The 20151-nt window shown below is 41.0% G+C and overlaps 1 protein-coding gene and 1 long non-coding RNA gene across 7 annotated transcripts in view; one reads left to right on the top strand and one right to left on the bottom strand.

The window, feature by feature from the left end:
* FRMD3 (FERM domain containing 3) overlaps positions 1-13396 on the top strand; it is a 351285-nt gene extending 337889 nt beyond the window's left edge. The window contains exons 14-15 of one of the 2 annotated variants that reach the window (XM_070795032.1): positions 7978-8436; positions 13174-13396. In XM_070795032.1, coding sequence (XP_070651133.1) covers positions 7978-8436; positions 13174-13187 — 473 coding nt within the window. In that variant the 3' untranslated portion in view covers positions 13188-13396. Of the gene's footprint in view, positions 1-7977; positions 9974-13173 lie in introns of those variants that run through there. The other variant, XM_019966466.2, reaches the window with a different exon arrangement.
* Positions 1-20151, bottom strand: part of LOC139184599 (uncharacterized) — a 105879-nt gene that overhangs the window by 48858 nt on the left and 36870 nt on the right. For 4 of the 5 annotated variants that reach the window (XR_011568143.1, XR_011568146.1, XR_011568142.1 and 1 more), the window contains exon 2: positions 19486-19638. This is a non-coding gene — a long non-coding RNA (uncharacterized lncRNA). Of the gene's footprint in view, positions 1-9091; positions 12704-19485; positions 19639-20151 lie in introns of those variants that run through there. The other variant, XR_011568145.1, reaches the window with a different exon arrangement.

Raw genomic sequence — 20151 nt, 5'->3', positions numbered from 1 at the left:
ATTTCTCTGCTGAATCTGAAAGAGAGCCTTGCTGGGTAGAGTATTCTTGGTTGTAGGTTCTTCCCTTTCTTCATTGTAAATATATTATGCCACTCTTGCAACCTACAGAGCTTCTGCAAAGAAATCATCTGATAACCTTATGGGAATTAACTGTGTATGTTAATCTGTTACTTTTCCCTTGTTGTTTCAATATATTTTTCTTTAATTTTTGTCAGTTTGATTACTGTGTATCTTAGCATGTCCTTCCTTGCATTTATCCTACCTGGGACTCTCTGTGCTTCCTGGACTTGGGTGACTATTTCCTTTCCATTGTTAGGGAAGTTTTCAGCTCTTATCTATTCCGATATTTAGTGTTGTCCCAGAAGTCTCTCAGACTGTCTTCATTTCTTCTTTTCTTTATCCTTTGTCCTGCCACAGTGATTTCCTCCATCCTGTCTTCCAGCTCACTTACCTGGTCTTCTGACTCAGTTGTTCTATTGATTCCTTCTAGTGTATTTTTCATTTCAGTTATTGTATGTTCATCTCTTTGTTTTTTAGTTCTTCTAGGTCTTTGTTAAACATTTCTTTCATCTCCTTGATCTGTACCTCCATTCTTTTCTGTGATCTTAGATCATCTTTGCTATCATTACTCTGAATTCTTTTTCAGGCGGATTGCCTATTTCCACTTCATTTAGTTGTTGTTCTGGGGTTTTGTCTTGTTCCTTCAACTGGGACATATTCTTCTGAAGTCTCATTTTGTCTAACTTTATGTGATTGAAATTTCCATTATGCAGGCTGCAGAACTGTAGCTCTTGCTTCTGCTTTCTGCACTCTGGTGGATAAGGCTAAGAGGTTTCTGCAGGCTTCCTTTCCACTATTGGGTGGAGCTGTGTCTTGTCTCTCTGGTGGGCAGGGCCATGCTCAGGAAGACTTTTAGCAGCCTGTCTGCTGATTTGTGGGGCTGTGTTCCCATCCTGTTTGTTTTTTGGCCTGAGGCATCCTAGCACTGGATCCTCCAAGCTGTTGAATGGGGCAGGGTCTTGGGGTGGAAATGGTGGCCTCAACAGACTGGTTCCAAATAGGAAAGGGAGTACGTCAAGGCTATATATTGTCACCCTGCTTATTTAACTTATATGCAGAGTCCATCATGAGAAACGCTGGGCTGGAAAAAGCACAAGCTGGAATCAAGATTGCTGGGAGAAATATCAATAACCTCAGATATGCAGATGATACCACCCTTATGGCAGAAAGTGAAGAGGAAGCCTCTTGATAAAAGTGAAAGAGGAGACTGAAAAAGTTGGCTTAAAGCTCAACATTCAGAAAACTAAGATCATGGCATCTGGTCCAGTCACTTCATGGCAAATAGATGGGGAAACAGTGGAAACTGTCAGGCTTTATTTTGGGGGGCTCCAAAATCACTGTAGATGGTGATTGCAGCCATGAAATTAAAAGACTCTTACTCCTTGGAAGAAAAGTTATGACCAACCTAGATAGTATATTGAAAAGCAGAGATAATACTTTGCCAACAAAGGTCCATCTAGTCAAGGCTGTGGTTTTTCCAGTGGTCATGTATGGATGTGAGAGTTGGACTGTGAAGAAAGCTGAGCGCCAAAGAATTGATGCTTTTGAACTGTGGTGTTGGAGAAGACTCTTGAGAGTCCCTTGGACTGCAAGGAGATCCAACCAGTCCATCCTAAAGGAGATCAGTCCTGGATGTTCATTGGAAGGACTGATGCTGAAGCTAAAACTCCTATACTTTGGCCACCTGATGCGAAGAGCTGACTCATTGGAAAAGACTCTGATGCTGGGAGGGATTGGGGGCAGGAGGAGAAGGGGACGACAGAGGATGAGATGGATGGATGGCATCACCAACTCGATGGACATGAGTTTGAGTGAACACTGGGTGTTGGTGATGGACAGGGAGTCCTGGCGTGCTGTGATTCATGGGGTCGCAAAGAGTCGGACACGACTGAGCAACTGAACTGAACTGAGGAGGGCTCACAACCAACGAGTAATCCCCAGACGTGCCACTATCTTTGTCCCCACAGTGAGCCACAGGCACTCCCCACCTCTGCAGGAGACCCTGTAATACTAGTAGTTGAGTTTGGCCCAGTCTCTTATGAGGTCTCTGCTATTTTCCCTGGGTCCTGGTGTACATGGGACTTTTGTAAGCCCTCCAAGAATGAAGTTTTTGTTTGTCCCAGTCCTTTGGGGTCCCCATTGGCCTTCAAATCCAAATTCTCTAAAGGAATTCTCCTGCTGCTGCCAGAACCCCACTCTGGAAAACTTGACATGAGGCTCAGGACTTTGACTCCTGTGGGAGTATTTCTGTAGTGAAATTATTTTCCAGTTTGTGGGCCACCCATGTGGCAGGTATGGAATTCGATTACACTGTGACTGCACTCCTCCTAGTGTCTCATTGCCTCTTTGTCTTTGGATGTAGGGTATATTTTTTAGTATGCTCAACATTTTTTGTGTTTTGTCCATGGTTGTTCAGAAGTTAGTTGTGATTTGGGTGTTTTTGTTAAGAAGAGGTGAGCTCCGTCCTTCTATTCTTCCATCTTGTTGGTCAGTTTCTTGTTAGGTTTTGATTTATGTAATTGGGTGCACCAGTGGTGGGCACATAAATAAATATGATAAATACACAACTATTATATCTTCTTAATGTATTGACTACTTTATCATTACCTTCTTGGTCTATCCCTACCATTTTTAGGTTACAGTCTACTTTGTCTGATATAAGTATTGCTACTCCTGCTTTTTTTTTGGTTGCCATTTCCTTGAAATATCTTTTTCCATCTCTTTTCTCTCAGTCTGTGTGTCTTTATGGCTAAAGTGAGTCTCTTGTAAGCAGTATATCATTGGGTCTTATTTTTTATTTCGCCATTGTATGTCTTTTGGTTGGATAATGCAATCCACTTATGTTTAAAGTAGTTATTGTGAAAAAGGGAGACTTACTATTGCCATTTTGTTAACTTATTGCCTGGCTGTTTTGTAAATTCATTGTTCCTTATTTCTTACCCTGCAATCTTTTTCTTATTTTGATGTTTTGTGCTATCAGTATGCTTGACTTCTTTATCATGTTCCCTTTGTAATTACTGCAGGTTTTCCCCCGTGTAGTTACTGTGAAGCTTACATAAAAATATCTTAAAATTGTAACACTCTAGTGTAAGCTAAAAACAACTTCAATATAGTTCCCGAGCTTCACACTTTTACTTCTCCTCTTCCTCACATTTTAGCTTACTGACATTACAGTTTGCTTATTTTTATATTATATAACTAATAAAAGATTATTATAGTTACGGTTATTTTTACATTTGTTTTTTAACATGTAAACTAGATTTGTAAGTGAATTATGCACCAGTATTACCATATTACACAATCTAACTTGGACTATGTTTCTACCATTACCAGTGAGTTTTACACTGCCATCTTATTTTTTATGATGGTAATTAGCGTCCTGTTACTTCCACTCAACAGCCTCTCTTTAGCATTTCTTGTAAAGCATATCTAATGGTGATGAATTCCCTCAATTTTTGTTTGGGAAAGCTTCTGAAGAACAGCTTCACCAGTAGTATTTTTGGTTCACAGTTTCTTTCTTTCAATATTTTGAATGTGTCAACCCATTCTCTTCTGGCCTGAAAAGTTTGTGTTGAAAAATCTGCATCTTTGGGAGCTCCCTTGTATTACCGTTTTTCTCTTGTTGGTTTTAAAGTTCTTTTTCTTTGACTCTTGACAATTTAATTATAATATGTGTCAGTGTAGTACTTTTCAGTTCAACCTTTTTAGGATCCCTTTGGTCTCTTGTATCTTGAGGTCTCCTTCTCTTCCCATGTTTGGGAAGTCTTCAACCATTCGTGCTTTAAATATATTTTCTGTCCTTTTCCTCTGCCCTTTCTGGAATTCCTGTAATATGAATACTGTTTCTTTTCATTGTGTCCCATAAGTCCTATAGGCTGGCTTCACTTTCATTCTTTTTTCTAGTTGCTTCTGATAGGATAATTTCAAATGGCCTATCTTCTGGGTCACTGATTCTTCTTTTGAAAATCTCTATTAATTTCAATTCAGTTATTTTTCAGCTGTAGGATTTCTGTGGTTTTTTTTTTTAATGTTTTCTATTTCTTTGTTGAACTTCTCATTTTGTTTATTCATTGCTTTCCCAATTTTGTTTAAGTGTTGTGTATTCTTGTAATTCACAAAACTTCTTTAAGAGCATTATTCTGAATTCTTTGTTCACAGATCTCCATTTCTTTAAGGCTATTAGTGCCTTTTTAGTTTCCTTTAGTGTTGTCATATTTACCTGATTTTTCATGATCCTTGATTCCTTACATTGGTATATGTGCGTCTGATAAGTGACTTCTTCTTCTAGACTTTGCAGATTCACTTTGGATTCATTAGTCAGCTTAGTTTGGGTTTCTGGTATCTTCTGGCAACATCCTTAGGCAAATGAGACCTACTATTAGCGTCTATTATGGGTCTGCTGCTGCTGCTAAGTCGCTTCAGTTGCGTCCGACTCTGTGCGACCCCATAGATGGCAGCCAACTAGGCTCTGCCGTCCCTGGGATTCTCCAGGCAAGAACACTGGAGCTAGGCAACTGTTAAAGCTCTGAGGGTGTCTATGGCAGGGGGGCGGGGTTGCCACTGGCTGATAACAGCTGGATAGAATTGCTGGCTTGGTTGCATGCCCACCTAAGGCTGTACTATTGGTTCTGTTGCTGTCTGGATTCTCTAGTCAGGACTAGGGACTAAATTCAGTAGTAAATGGGGTATGGATTACCTCCCCTACCCTGGTAGGGCAGCAGAATGGGACCCAGTGCCTGTATGACTCATTGTTTGGGGAATATTGCAAGCAGGGCTGCTGGATGGGCTACACAGGTTTTTGTGCTCTGGTAAGGCTCCCTCGTCAGGTGGACTAAAGGCTATATTCAGCAATGAATGGGGCTATGAATTAGTTTCCCTGACTAAGCTAATTTAGGCATAGTGGTAAAAGTAGCTCCAAGGCCACTAAGGCTGTCTGTCATCATTAATCAAGTTGACCCAGGCCCTAAGTTCTATAGCCAAACTGGGCCACTTGCTTTGCTCTAAAAGTAATGAGCTTTGCCTACCTATTTCTCAGCTCCATTGTTGCTGGGTGATGCAGCTTCCAGGTATTCTTACCAGCCCTTCCTGTCAGATGGAGCTAATAACTCAGCTCCTCCCTGGGCTGGACTGGGAGGGCCCATTTTAGGTAACTTCCAAATTTCCCCAGACTTTCTCGTTGGAAGGGGCTGGGATCTAGACTCCACAGTGGGTGGATCTATGACTCATTTCTTCTCCCTGGATGTGAATAGACCAGACTCCAGGGCTCTCCTAACTCTCCTCTGAGGACTGAAATCAGGCAGTCCTGCACCCTACTGAGTTCCCTGGTCAGGTGCACCATCAACTTGGTTCTGCAGGTGAGCAAAGCCACTGGTTGGGACTAGTACTTGTCTCTGCAGGTATGGATTTGGTCAGCCAAGATCTGAGTGCTGACTGTTGGAAGTCCCTCCCCGCCCCCTTCTCCCTCATAGATTCCTAGTGGTTGAGCCCTACTGAGTCCCCAGTGATACTATGGGATGAAATCCACAATAAGGGCTCCTATAAAGGGACCCACAATGCAGGGGAAGTAGCTGGATGTAACCCCAAGCCCTCTTTTCCCACCGAGGCGATCTCTCAGTTTAATGTGCCAGCTTCGGGAACAGACAATGTGGTCAACATAACTGTTCCTCTTACCCTTCGAATGCAGGGTATCTTGGTCTCTGGTGCAGGAGGATACTTCAGCCTCACTTCCATGTTTTAAGATTTTCTCTGTTGGTGTCTCATTCATGAGTGGCTGTTAGTTGCTGTTCTTGTGAGCTGGAGTGAAGTTAGGAACAACCCATGTTGGCATCTTGGTAACATCATTTCCTGCACATCTTGAAGAGAGGGAAATCCTGAAATGTACCCATTAAAAGCAGGCTTGCATATGTCCGTGATCAATAGTTCAGTTGGAACCTGCCTGCCAGGCTCCTCTGTCCATGGAATTTTCCAGGCAAAAATACTGGAGTGTGTTGCCATTTCCTCCTCCAGGGAATCTTCCAAATCCAGGACTGAACCCGCACCTCATGTTATCTCCTGCATTGGCAAGCAGATTCTTTACCACTGCGCCACCTGGGAAGCCCCAAAGCAGGCTTACCTAGTGGACTTGGCTCCCAACTTGGTATTATACTGTAGATCCATCTTGGGAACATTTCTTTGATTCTTCCTTCCCCACTAAGAACCCAATACTCAAAATCAGGAGAGCTGGCCTTAGGCCTGATAGTAGGTAACTGGATTTCCCATCTATAAAATGAAGGGTTGAGACATACCTCTCCCCCAATAAATTTTAGGAAATAATATTCATTCCTTTAGACCAAGTAATTTTCCTTTCAGACGTCCATCAAATGAACTGAAACAAAAGGGGAGAAATGTAAACAAGAGGCTGTATATGTAACGATACCTCACGGAATTTTTTTTTTCCACAACTGCAAAGCAGTCTAAATGTTTTGTCGTTCACTCACTCAGTTGTGTCCCACTCTTTGCGACCCCATGGACTGTAGCACGCCAGGCTTCCCTGTCCTTCACCATCTCCTGGAGCTTGCTCAAATTCATGCCCATTGAGTTGGTAATGCCATCCAACCGTCTCATCCTCTATCGTCCCCTTTTCCTCCTGCCTTCAATTTTTCCCAGCATCAGGGTCTTTTCCAATGAGCCAGCTCTTTGCATCAGGTAGCCAGAGTACTGGAGCTTCAGCTTCAGCTTCATCATCAGTCCTTCAAACGAATATTCAGGATTGATTTCCTTTAGGATGGACTGGTTTGAGCTCCTTGCACACCAAGGGACTCGCAAGAGTCTTCTCCAACACCACAGTTCAAAAGCATCAATTCTTCAGCACTTTCTTTATGGCCCAGCTCTCACACCCATACATGACTACTGGATAAAGCATAGCTTTGGCTTGATGGACATTTGTTGGCAAAGTAACATCTCTGCTTTTTAATATGCTGTCTAGGTTTGTCATAGCTTTTCTTCCAAGAACAAGCATCTTTTAATTTCATGGCTGCAGTCACCATCTGCAGTGATTTGGGAGCCCCCAAAAATAAAGTCAGCCACTGTTTCCTCATCTATTTGCCATGAAGTGATGGGACTGGATGCCATGCTCTTTGTTTTCTGAATGTTGAGTTTTAAACCAGCTTTTTCACTCTCCTCTTTCACCTTCATCAAGAGGCTCTTTAGTTTCTCACTTTCTGCCATAAGGGTGGTATCATCTGCATATCTGAGGTTATTGATATTTCTGGCAATCTTGATTGTAACTATTATTATTGGGCAACTATTAACGGTTCATATTAACTATTAATAGTTAACTATTAATATTAACTTAATCATATTAGGCAACTATTATTGTATTAACTAAACAGAATATTTGGCAACCATTATAAATACCAGTAGGAGTTCATGTCAACATAGAAAATGTCTAAAGGAGTAAGATGTAAATTTGTTCATACAAATATGATTGCAATTACATGAAATGAGAAACCACAAAATTGTGCCTAAAATGAAGACCAAAAAAATACATAACATAATAAAAGATGCTATTGGATAATAGACTCTTTAATTGACTTACAAAAGACAACACTCAAAATTATAATAGTGATTTCTTGTCATTTTGTTCTTGCATATGTGACCAAAATTGGAGGCTTTTCAGACTATAATTTCACATGTAAATGTTGTAAATATTGCCAACCATTTGAGGCATTTTGGTTATTTTTGGTTTAAAATGGTGACCTTAAGAATTTATAGTATAGGATCTATTCCTAAAATGACTTTGTCAAAAGTCAGGATTCTACAGAACAATTTCTGGACTCCCTCTCATTCAGTAATTAGTTTGGGTTTGTTTCCATTACAAATCTTTGTGGAAAAAGAAAACCTGAAATTTAAAATTAAGAAAAATATGTCTCTTTACAGGTGTTCCATTGCCCAAAGAAGATATTTCTGCCCCCTTGATCTCCAGCTCACCAGTGAAGGAATCCCACGAGTATGAAGAGCCGTCAAGTGAAGAGGAAGATAAAATAAAAGAAGAACCCTTGACAATCTCTGAACTGGCATACAACCCAAGTGCCAGCCTACTCCCTACCCCGGTTGATGATGATGAGATTGACATGCTCTTTGACTGCCCATCTAGGCTGGAGTTGGAAAGAGAAGATACAGATTCATTCGAGGAACTGGAAGCAGATGAAAATGCCTTTTTAATGGCAGAAGAGGAGGAGATGAAGGAGGCTCGCCAAGCTTTGTCATGGAGCTATGACATTCTGAGTGGCACTATTCGGGTGAACCCACTGGTCAAGAGTTTTTCCCGGCTCCTTGTGGTGGGCCTGGGCCTGCTGCTCTTTGTATTTCCCCTGCTCCTCCTCCTTTTGGAGTCAGGTATTGATCTCTCCTTCTTATGTGAAATCCGCCAGACGCCTGAGTTTGAGCAGTTTCACTATGACTACTACTGTCCTCTCAAGGAGTGGGTGGCTGGCAAAGTCAACCTCGTACTTTACATGTTGGGTTGCTCATAAAGCTCATTTCTCATATGACTAAGGGCTATATTCAATACTAGTGATTTGGTTTGTTTTTGTTTTTTTTTTCCAGCAAATGCCTGGTTCTGAATGGTCATGGGACCATCAATAGGTGTTCTTACTCATAACTGATTATTCAGAGCTTTAAGTTAGCTTTCCATAATTCACTGCAAGTAAGTTTAAATCAAACACAGTTATTTTAGTTATAGGTCAGGAAGATGACCTCTAAATAACCAAAAATATGTTTATTTTTTATTATAGTACAGACATACTCTTTATCTATTATAATACATTGAGCTGAATTAGATTCTTTTTTTTTTAATAGCACCATTACAAGCTATAAGGTTCAGAATCAGAGTTTTAGTAAAAACCCAAGGGAAAGTTTTTTGAATATAATCCTTAGTGAGAACAATGTCCTCTAACCAATGCCTATACAACTAAATTTATGCTGGGCTTTTGCTTTTGTTTTTTTAAAAATATTTTTATGTGTTCAAAATATTTTGGTAAATTTTTAGCAAAAAAAAAAAAAAAAAAGGAGCTTCCTGGAGTTATTCAAGTGTACAGATTGTAAGACTAATGCACAAAGGGTATGTCAGGAATTTTTAATGTCTTGGCACTGGTTTGTTTTTTAAAATATTTTTGGCTGAACAATCACATAATTGTTATTATCTGCATATGAGATAGAAAAATAGGTAGAAAAACACTGTAGAAAATAAGCTCCTGAAACGGATGATGGAACTGGAGGAAGTAGAAATTGTGAGCATCAAGAGGACACAGGGTGGTCCATTTTTCAAAATATTTGGACAAGATGACTTGTTACTTTCATTTGCATTCTGTCCATATGTGTTGGCTGAGGCAATGGAATGGTTTTAAAAGAAAGTGAAATTTTTAAAGGAAAATAGTTAAAGGAGATGCTAGTTAGTTGTGTATTATTGTACATTAACCCAAGAGTGGAAGCAAATGGGAATTGGACAAATGGCAAGTAGCAAAACGAGTTCTGATGAGACTGATAGGCAAGTGGTGGTAGACAAATGATTTTATGAAAGTGATGGTGATGCAAGGTTCTGGATGATGTAAAGAACAGTAAACTCGCTGTCCAAGTGGACATGAATATGTCTAAGTGGATCTAAATAAAAGTGGAGAAACTTGAAGGCACATTTTTTGATCCCTCATGCCATTCATTGAGATTCTGTGGAAGAAACTTTAAAAGAATTCTATGTGTGCGAAAGAGAGCAAAAGAGTCAGAAAGAATGTGAGGAGAATGATCTTGGCTTTTTGATAAATGCCTATGATCTTCCTCTGTGGTGGTCATTATACTCTTTCCCTTTCCTGGTTTCCTTAGGATCTTATTCATAATTGGGACTCTAATTAAGAAACTGGAGGGGACTTATTAGATAATATACCATTTCAGCTTGGATGAAGTAGTGAAATGACCCCCTAACTAGACAGTAAGTGGGACAAATGCTCTCGTACCTTCCTTCATACCACTGAATCCATGACAGAAAGAAAGGCTCTAACGCCTTCCATGCAGAGTGCATACCAATACTGTGAAAGAAGAGGGTTCAGTACAGAGCTTAGGGCACAGAGCATAGTGATTTTTCCATAAAATGTAAATGAAGACATGGAATGTTTTCATGGGATGGGCTACCTATAATCTCTCCTAACTTCAGCTCTACCATTAGTATAATTTCCAAAATGGCCATTCCAGTCCTACTCATTCATGGAGCCCTGAGTGCTTTATTAGACATTTGATTTTGTAAATACATTTTTAAGTCAGCTCATGAAGACTTCAGTTCAGCAAACTATACTATACTTTGCTATTCAGTTTACAGGGTGGTCTTTCTCATGTGCATTAAGTGACTGATTTTTCTTTTAAATAAAGATTATTTGATACCAATATAGAAATATATTTTCTATAGGTTATTTGGGAAGTTTGCAAATGATCACCTTTGAAATTGACGTGGTTTCCCCCTTGTTTATGACTTAAAGTCATATCTCTGACATAAGGATGTGCCAGTATAGTCTGCAGAAAATTAGTTCCCTCTTCTAATCATGCTTAATCTCATTTTCTTTGAAGTTCTAACCATAACAAATCATCCAGCCCTTCTCCTTTTACATTAATATTAAATAACATTTTAAAATTATAGAATTCATATATTATACATCATAAAACATTGAAAAATGCTGACAGGATGAGCATCACACATAGTCTAGCCAAGTGGATTTATACTAAGGAGTAATGACTATATAATTTTAACATTTCCAGCTAATATCTCTTAGGCAAAAACTTCACTGTTGAATAAAAATATTTTTAAGTGAAGGATCTGACAGGATAAGGTCTGCTGAATTTAAACAACAGCTACCAAAAGTAAAACTCGGATCCTGAAATGCCATTTTGTCAGGACAGATCAGTCTTTTAGAAATACTCGCTTTTCTTAGAAAACAGTCACCAGTTGCCTGAATCAAAGAGAAGAAGACTGCTTCCAAAGGTAGAAGATATATAATATAGTAAGATACAGAATTGAAAGCAAGTGTGTGAGTATATGTATATTCCATATTATTGGTATATACGTGTTTATATATGAATATGTGTATATATGTGTGTTTGTATACACACAACTGATATGCCCTTCATACACAGATGTTTTTATTTATCCCCAATTGAGGAATTTGTGACATGGTATTATTCATTTTCCCTCTCTGATAACATAGTGGATAAAACCCACAGTCTCAAAGGTTTCAATTTTCCATGAAAATTACTGTGTGTACATTTGTGGTTTTATATACACACACATATGGCAAATACATATACACACACAATCTTTAGTGCTAATGCAAGTTGGATATGAAAAAAATGTAGGTGAAGTATTGTGTATTTCTGTCTGTGCTTGGAACATATTGTAAAATGTTATGTATCTGGAACATATTTTGTGGTTTGTCTAATATAAAGACAACTCTGGGAAGAAGTCAAAATGATTGATTTCACTGAAAAACTAGAGATCTGGGGGCCACGTTACCTATGGTTGGAGCCTTATCTTTGTACAGTGAAATTTGCATTTATGTGTCAACATCCAGATTGTTTTATATGTTAATATGGTGGCAGGAATCCCTAATAAAAATACTCTGGGGAAAAAATGTTTCTGCAATCATTCAGTTTTATTCAAAGTAAAGTTGTATAAATAGCCTGTTGGAAACTACAGAAAGGTGCCATCTGGTGCCATGAAATGAGGTCACCCTTGAATGGTGATACTATGAAAAGAATGGCTAATGGATGGGATTAACACTTAGCAGAAGTCACCCATGGTAAAAGGCAAAATATTGAATGCACTGGAAATGCATCCAAATATAGAAGACAGTATAGTTAGTGGCATCAAGATAGAAATAGAAAAGCACAGGAAAAAAAAAACAGAAAAGGGGTTTTCTCTGTGACAGGTAGGCAGGAGGACTTCAGAGTGCTAGCAGTATGTCCTTACTTCCTGAGCCAAAGAGAGCTACGTCAGACTCGACTCTGCAAGACGTGCCATTAAACGTCTATCAGTTCACAGGCCCTGGAAGAGTTTTCCTATTCTACTCCTGTCTTCCCTGCATGCGTGGCCTAAAAGGCCCTCCTGCTTTGGTTTGGCACAAAGCTAATGATTTCACACCTGACAGTTAAATCAGAAGGTGTCAGTTACTCTGGAGTCAAAGGGACTCTCTTTACAACAGGAACACCATAGGTGTCCAGCTGAATTATACCCTAGCTGTGTGGCCTAGTGGGTTTTTTCTTTTCAGTTTTATCAAGATATAATTGACATATACCAGTATATTACTTTAGGTAGGTAATGATTTGATATGTGTATATACTGCAAACTGATTACCACCATAAGTTTAGTCACGGTCCGTCACCTCACAGAGTTAATTTGTTTTCCCTTGTGATAGGAACGTTTAAGATTGCTGACTCTCTTAGGAACTTGCAAGTATACAATACAGAATCATAACTAGAATCACCAAGCTGTACATTACACTCCCAGGACTTGTTTATCTTATAACTAGAAATTTGTACCTTCTGACCCCCTTCATCCATTTCACCCATCCAGGGTTCGGGGGTGGGTGAAGTCTGCCCAGTTCTTTCCTCAGCAGTCCTCAGGGGTCTGAGCACCAGAGCACAGGAAAGAAAAGGAATTTGGTGGTCAGTGTTCAGGTGTGAGATGTCGGGAGTCAGTCCTGAATCCACCAGCTCTAGCCAGCACCTGTGTTTGCATCGTGGCTGCCGACTGGGAGGCTCATACAAAATAGCCCCTGGCCACTTGTTCACTGAGCAGTCCAGGCTCCTAAGCCACCCTTACCTCCTGGGAGAAACCTTTTTCCTTATTCGTACATTCCTTGCTCAGCCAATCAAGGCAAAGATCTCCTAACTACAGTAGAGCATGGAAGGAAAGTACTGGGGAGAAGCTTCCACCGGGGTGACCTCAGTTGGGATGGTTGTGGTTGATGAACTTGAGACTCTTGGGACCACCTTTCTCTACTGGGTGGAGATAATGTGCTAAAGGACCCTGCTTACTTGTCCTCCTGCTTCTTCTCTCTCTCTCTGTTTCTCTTGGACCTGCTTTGGGGCTTCCAGTCTACCTGCAGTAAACAAACCCAGCGGGACCTGCCCGTGGTGAGCCCACCCAGGACTCAGCTCTCCACGTTCCAGCCTCGGTCTGCGGCGGGGTGGGTAAGTTTGGTTAGCCCCACCCAGTGGGCTCAGCTGTCATCACTTCAGAGAAGATGAAAAAACCTCGCTTGGGCCTCAAATCCCAGCTGTGTTCTTCAATTTGTCAATAAAGCTGATTTTAATCCTCTTCTGGCCATTGTGTATATTGTCTATGGAGAAGTGGGGTGGGCGCTGGGGAGTGGTTCAGGGTGTCTGTCACCTCCAGTGTTACAAATAAGGCAGGAGCAGAGGAGGCTGCTCCTGGCTGAACCTCAAACATCAGAGGATGTCTGCCACTGATATGGGCCCTGACAGCCCTTAGAGTTGGGTGAGGAAACTTGGGACATAAGATATATGTCCCCGACAGGCTACATTCCAAGAGCCCACTTGTAAGTCCAATTTGTTCATAAGTTCACAAAGTTAGCCTAGGTACCCAACTAACACAATCAGCTATATAGTACTGTACTTTAGAGGTTTATAATACTTTTCACACAAATAATACATTAAAAAAAATAAATAAGCAGACTTTTTTTTTAATTCTATTTTTTAAATTTACAATATTGTATTAATTTTGCCAATATCAAAATGAATCCGCCACAGGTATACCTATGTTCTCCACCCTGAACCCTCCTCCCTCCTCCCTCCCCCCTCCCCATACCCTCCCTCTGGGTCATCCCAGTGCACCAGCCCCAAGCATCCAGTATCGTGCATCGAACCTGGACTGGCGACTCGTTTCATACATGATATTATACATGTTTCAATGTCATTCTCCCAAATCTCCCCACCCTCTCCCTCTCCCACAGAGTCCATAAGACTGATCTATACATCAGTGTCTCTTTTGCTGTCTCGTACACAGGGTTATTGTTACCATCTTTCTAAATTCCATATATATGGGTTAGTATACTATATTGGTGTTTTTCTTTCTGGCTTACTTCACTCTGTATAATAGGCTCCAGTTTCATCCATCTCATTAAAACTGATTCAAATGTATTCTTTTTAATGGCTGAGTAATACCCCATTGTGTATATGTACCACAGCTTTCTTATCCATTCATCTGCTGATGGGCATCTAGGTTGCTTCCATGTCCTGGCTATTATAAACAGTGCTGCAATGAACACTGGGGTACACATGTCTCTTTCCCTTCTGGTTTCCTCAGTGTGTATGCCCAGCAGTGGGATTGCTGGATCATAAGGCAGTTCTATTTCCAGTTTTTTAAGGAATCTCCACACTGTTCTCCATAGTGGCTGTACTAGTTTGCATTCCCACCAACAGTGTAAGAGAGTTCCCTTCTCTCCACACCCTCTCCAGCATTTATTGCTTGTAGACTTTTGGATCGCAGCCATTCTGACTGGTGTGAAATGGTACCTCATAGTGGTTTTGATTTGCATTTCTCTGATAATGAGTGATGTTGAGCATCTTTTCATGTGTTTGTTAGCCATCTGTATGTCTTCTTTGGAGAAATGTCTATTTAGTTCTTTGGCCCATTTTTTGATTGGGTCATTTATTTTTCTGGAGTTGAGCTGGAGGAGTTGCTTGTATATTTTTGAGATTAGTTGTTTGTCAGTTGCTTCATTTGCTATTATTTTCTCCCATTCTGAAGGCTGTCTTTTCACCTTGCTAATAGTTTCCTTTGTTGTGCAGAAGCTTTTAAGTTTAATTAGGTCCCATTTGTTTATTTTTGCTTTTATTTCCAATATTCTGGGAGGTGGGTCACAGAGGATCCTGCTGTGATGTATGTCGGAGAGTGTTTTGCCTATGTTCTCCTCTAGGAGTTTTATAGTTTCTGGTCTTACGTTGAGATCTTTAATCTAACAGTCCAGTACCTTGAAGAGTACAGTAGTACAGCACAACAGCTGGCACACAGGGGCTGGCATTAAGTGAACAGGCAAGAAGGGCTACTGACAGGAGGAGGCAGAGCAGGTGAGTGATGGCAGAGCCTAAGGACCTTTAGCAATAGGAGGACAAGCTGCAATTTCACTCACGCCTGACGTTGATGGAACAGATTCTGGTTCCTTGCTGGATTCAATTCTGCCTGTCCTCTTGAAAAAACAATCCAGTGATATCTGGCTAGTAGCTCTGTTTTATTTATCATAGATGACACAGTAGTGCTGGACTGCATTCTGAACGGCTGCTGCAGCCTTCATGTACCATTCTAAGTCCAGGTCCTGTACCTTAAAAACTAACAACGCCTCCTCAAATAAAATCCCCTTGTCATTTCCTGCATCATGAACCTCTTCAGTTCTTCAGTTATTTCTTCCTCTTGTGTCTCTTCATCCTTTCTCTGGGCCTCCAATTCCTGGCATTTCTTGCCAGTACCAGCTACATCACCACTGCCTTTATGCTTGCTTCCAAACATTCCTGGACTTTATATAAAGATACTGTACTCTGTAAAGCACACAAAAGTACAACCACTTTAGAGGAGGCATGCATATGACAATGTACGCCAGACACATAAGCTAACTTACATGATTGGATATGCAAATGTGCGTTCGAATTTTTGAAAGTTCGCAACTTGAAGGGGACTTACTATATGTGGGGGACTTCCTGTATTAGTAAAGAACAGGAGGTTTCTTGGAACCACACATTCCTCTTCTTTATCTGTAGCTGATGCTGACCTCAAAAATCTCTGGAATGAGAACCAAATCCATTTTTCCTGATTGCAAAGGAAAACTCTTAGTATTTTAAATAGGATAGAGCATATGCTTTGTATGGATACCAAGTATTAAAACCTGTCTTGCAAATTACAGCAGCACTTCCAGCTAACATAGCTCATCTTTTTTTTTTTAAATTTTATTTTTAAACTTTACATAATTGTATTAGTTTTGCCAAATATCAAAATGAATCCATCACAGGTATACATGTGCTCCCCATCCTGAACCCTCCTCCCTCCTCCCTCCCCATACCATCCCTCTGGGTCGTCCCAGTGCACTAGCCCCAAGCATCCAGTATCGTGCATTGAACCTGGACTGGCATCTCGTTTCATACATGATATTTTACATGTTTCAATGCCATTGTCCCAAATCTTCCCACCCTCTCCCTCTCCCACAGAGTCCAAAAGACTGTTCCATACATCAGCGTCACTTTTGCTGTCTCGTACACAGGGTTATTGTTATCATCTTTCTAAATTCCATATATATGCATTAGTATACTGTATTGGTGTTTTTCCTTCTGGCTTGCTTCACTCTGTATAATAGGCTCCAGTTTCATCCACCTCATTAGAACTGATTCAAATGTATTCTTTTTAATGGCTGAGTAATACTCCATTGTGTATATGTACCACAGCTTTCTTATCCATTCATCTGCTGATGGACATCTAGGTTGCTTCCATGTCCTGGCTATTATAAACAGTGCTGCGATGAACATTGGGGTACACATGTCTCTTTCCCTTCTGGTTTCCTCAGTGTGTATGCCCAGCAGTGGGATTGCTGGATCATAAGGCAGTTCTATTTCCAGTTTTTTAAGGAATCTCCACACTGTTCTCCATAGTGGCTGTACTAGTTTGCATTCCCACCAACAGTGTAAGAGGGTTCCCTTTCTTCCACACCCTCTCCAACATTTATTATTTGTAGACTTTTGGATCACAGCCATTCTGACTGGTGTGAAATGGTACCTCATAGTGGTCTTGATTTGCATTTCTCTGATAATGAGTGATGTTGAGCATCTTTTCATGTGTTTGTTAGCCATCTGTATGTCTTCTTTGGAAAAATGTCTATTTAGTTCTTTGGCCCATTTTTTGATTGGGTCATTTATTTTTCTGGAGTTGAGCTGGAGGAGTTGCTTGTATATTTTTGAGATTAGTTGTTTGTCAGTTGCTTCATTTGCTATTATTTTCTCCCATTCTGAAGGCTGTCTTTTCACCTTGCTGATAGTTTCCTTTGATGTGCAGAAGCTTTTAAGGTTAATTAGGTCCCATTTGTTTATTTTTGCTTTTATTTCCAATATTCTGGGAGGTGGGTCATAGAGGATCCTGCTGTGATGTATGTCAGAGAGTGTTTTGCCTATGTTCTCCTCTAGGAGTTTTATAGTTTCTGGTCTTATGTTTAGGTCTTTAATCCATTTTGAGTTTATTTTTGTGTATGGTGTTAGAAAGTGTTCTAGTTTCATTCTTTTACAAGTGGTTGACCAGTTTTCCCAGCACCACTTGTTAAAGAGATTGTCTTTAATCCATTGTATATTCTTGCCTCCTTTGTCAAAGATAAGGTGTCCATACGTGCGTGGATTTATCTCTGGGCTTTGTATTTTGTTCCATTGATCTATATTTCTGTCTTTGTGCCAGTACCATACTGTCTTGATAACTGTGGCTTTGTAGTAGAGCCTGAAGTCAGGTAGGTTGATTCCTCCAGTTCCATTCTTCTTTCTCAAGATAGCTTTGGCTATTCGAGGTTTTTTGTATTTCCATACAAATTGTGAAATTATTTGTTCTAGCTCTGTTAACATGGCTCATCTTGATCTCCTCATCCACAAGAACTATGATTTTGATCATCCCAAGGGCTTTGAGCTTTCCAAGGAGACTACACTTTAAGGGAGAGAACATACTAACCAACCAACATTGGTTTCCACTTTGCTAGGCAGTTAGTCTTCACAGTAAGTTAAAAACACAGCATCCTGGTTTAGGGGTCAGTCTCCCGTCACTTCCATGGTGTGAATCAGCTCCCTTCCATGCTCAGTCAGCCTCAGTGTCCTGAAAACCCTGGGCTTCTGGCTCTGAAGAGTTGCATGCCAGACCCTGAACAGTGGTGGCCATAAAGAGGTACTGCTCCCTGGTTCTAAGGGTTTCTATTTATTGTCCAAACCAGGACTCTTTTTGAGAGTGAAAGGGGGTGTTTTTAAAGAATATGTCACAGCAATGGGTATTAACTAGGACCTTTTCCGATGCTCTGTCTTAGAGTTTTACCTCGTAAGCTAGAATGCCCTCTTTCAACAATTCCTCCAGCTTGTTTCCTCTTAAATATGGATAAGGTAAAACAGGGAAGGATTATTGCCCTGTAGTCATAGATCTCCTACTTGTATCAAGAATCAGATTAAAAATCATGGGTTTTGGTGTGGGACTATACATGAGACAGAAGATTATTTTAAAAGAGGTTTTTGGCATTGAATATTTAGTGCTACACATTCAATTTGTTTACCATTTGTAATGATGAATTTCTTATTTAGTGTGAAACAAGTAGAGAGTTAAAACAATCTCAAGGTTTCTTTTACCTGTGTAGTCATGAATTTGACACTTCTGATCAGCACATACAAGTGATGATGATCAGCTTAACTGTGAGCAACTGAGTCACACTAAGTACACTCAAGACAGTTATGCCAAAACCAACTTGCTCATTTATAACAAGAGGTGTCAGTCATCCTGACACTTGTTTGATGCTAGATACTCCATGCATGACCTTCCTAAAACATTAGCTGTAATGTGAACCAAACACTATTAAGTCCAAGGAGTGACAGCTAGAAAGCTGCCTCTTGGGGAAGTCTTCCCAACAGACATGCCTGTCTCAGGAGGGTTGGGGATTATACACATCTTACTCAAAATCTCCCATTTTTGCAAATCTCTTATGGTGCAGGCTGGCAAGGGATCTCCAAAACCATTTATTTATGCTGTGCACAGAATTAGACTACATTTCCCAGCCCAAGTGTACATGGGTATGGCTGTATTCCCAAGTTCTGGCCATTGGAATTTGAATGGGAAGTGATCTGTATCACTTCTAAGCCCTGGACTAAATGTGAGCCTTTATGAGCCACTGGATGTCAACACTTGCCAGCAACCTAGATCCTTGAATGACCATGGAGCAGATCACCCTATGTTCATGCATGTGTGCATGCTAAGTCGCTTCAGTCATGTCTGACTTTGTGTGACCCTATAGACTGTAGCCCGCCAGGCTCCTCTGTCCATGGAATTCTCCAGGCAAGAATGCTGGAGTGGGTTGCCCTGCAACCAGGGGATCTTCCTGACACGGGGATTGAACCCTAGTCTCATGTCTCCTGCATTGGCAGGCAGGTTCTTTACCACTAGTGCCACCTGGGAAGCCCAGAGCACCCTATGCTGCTGCTGCTGCTAAGTCGCTTCAGTCACGTCCAACTCTGTGCGACCCCATAGATGGCAGCCCACCAGGCTCCCCTATCCCTGGGATTCTCCAGGCAAGAACACTGGAATGGGTTGCCATTTCCTTCTCCAGGGAGCGCCCTATACCTCACCCTAAACCAGACCCATCTTAGACTGTTACTTGGGCAACAAAGTCTTACCTGGCGATTTCCAAGTCCATTGTTGTTACCACTCCTTCTCCCATCACTTAAGTTGTCCAGCTCGCCTGAAGAAGGGAAGGATAGCTGACAGCAGGTATAGGAACTGCCCAGGACAGGAATGCCCAGAAGATTCCATTGGATAATTCCCTGTGCCTAAGAGTACAAAAAGAAGGATTAGGGCCTACTTTTGATGCTAATGTATCTTGTCACTCTTGCTTTCAGGGGCTCAATTGGAATCTCACATAATTAGAACCCAAGGTAGCCCACCCTGAGGAGCAAGATGACACCTGACTGAGAACTACTGGATTCAGGAGTGGTTTCACAGGCACACGTGTGATCTGTGAACCTGAACAGGGCCCTGCTCTCAAAGGTTTGGTTTAATGCTCTGCTTGCACATCATGAAATTCTTAATATCATCCTAGAACTTGTGTTATGTCAGTGTACTCCAATAAGATAACAAAATGTGCAGGAGATCAGTCAGGCAACAGTGGGCACCATGGATACTGAGCATTTGGTCTGAGTGCCAGGAACATGGGCACACGCATGCACACACACACACACGGCAGACTGAAACCCCAGGTGTCCCTGAGGGTCTCCTGAGGGGACTCTGTGCACCAGAACCTAAGCCCAGATCATGGCAATGCAGGCAGCTGCAGTGGAAGCTGG

Source organism: Bos indicus, chromosome 8 (assembly GCF_029378745.1).
Source record: "Bos indicus isolate NIAB-ARS_2022 breed Sahiwal x Tharparkar chromosome 8, NIAB-ARS_B.indTharparkar_mat_pri_1.0, whole genome shotgun sequence".
Taxonomy (NCBI): Eukaryota; Metazoa; Chordata; class Mammalia; order Artiodactyla; family Bovidae; genus Bos; species Bos indicus.
The sequence above is the reverse complement of the archived record's forward strand: the minus strand, read 5'-3'. Positions and strand labels throughout refer to the sequence as shown.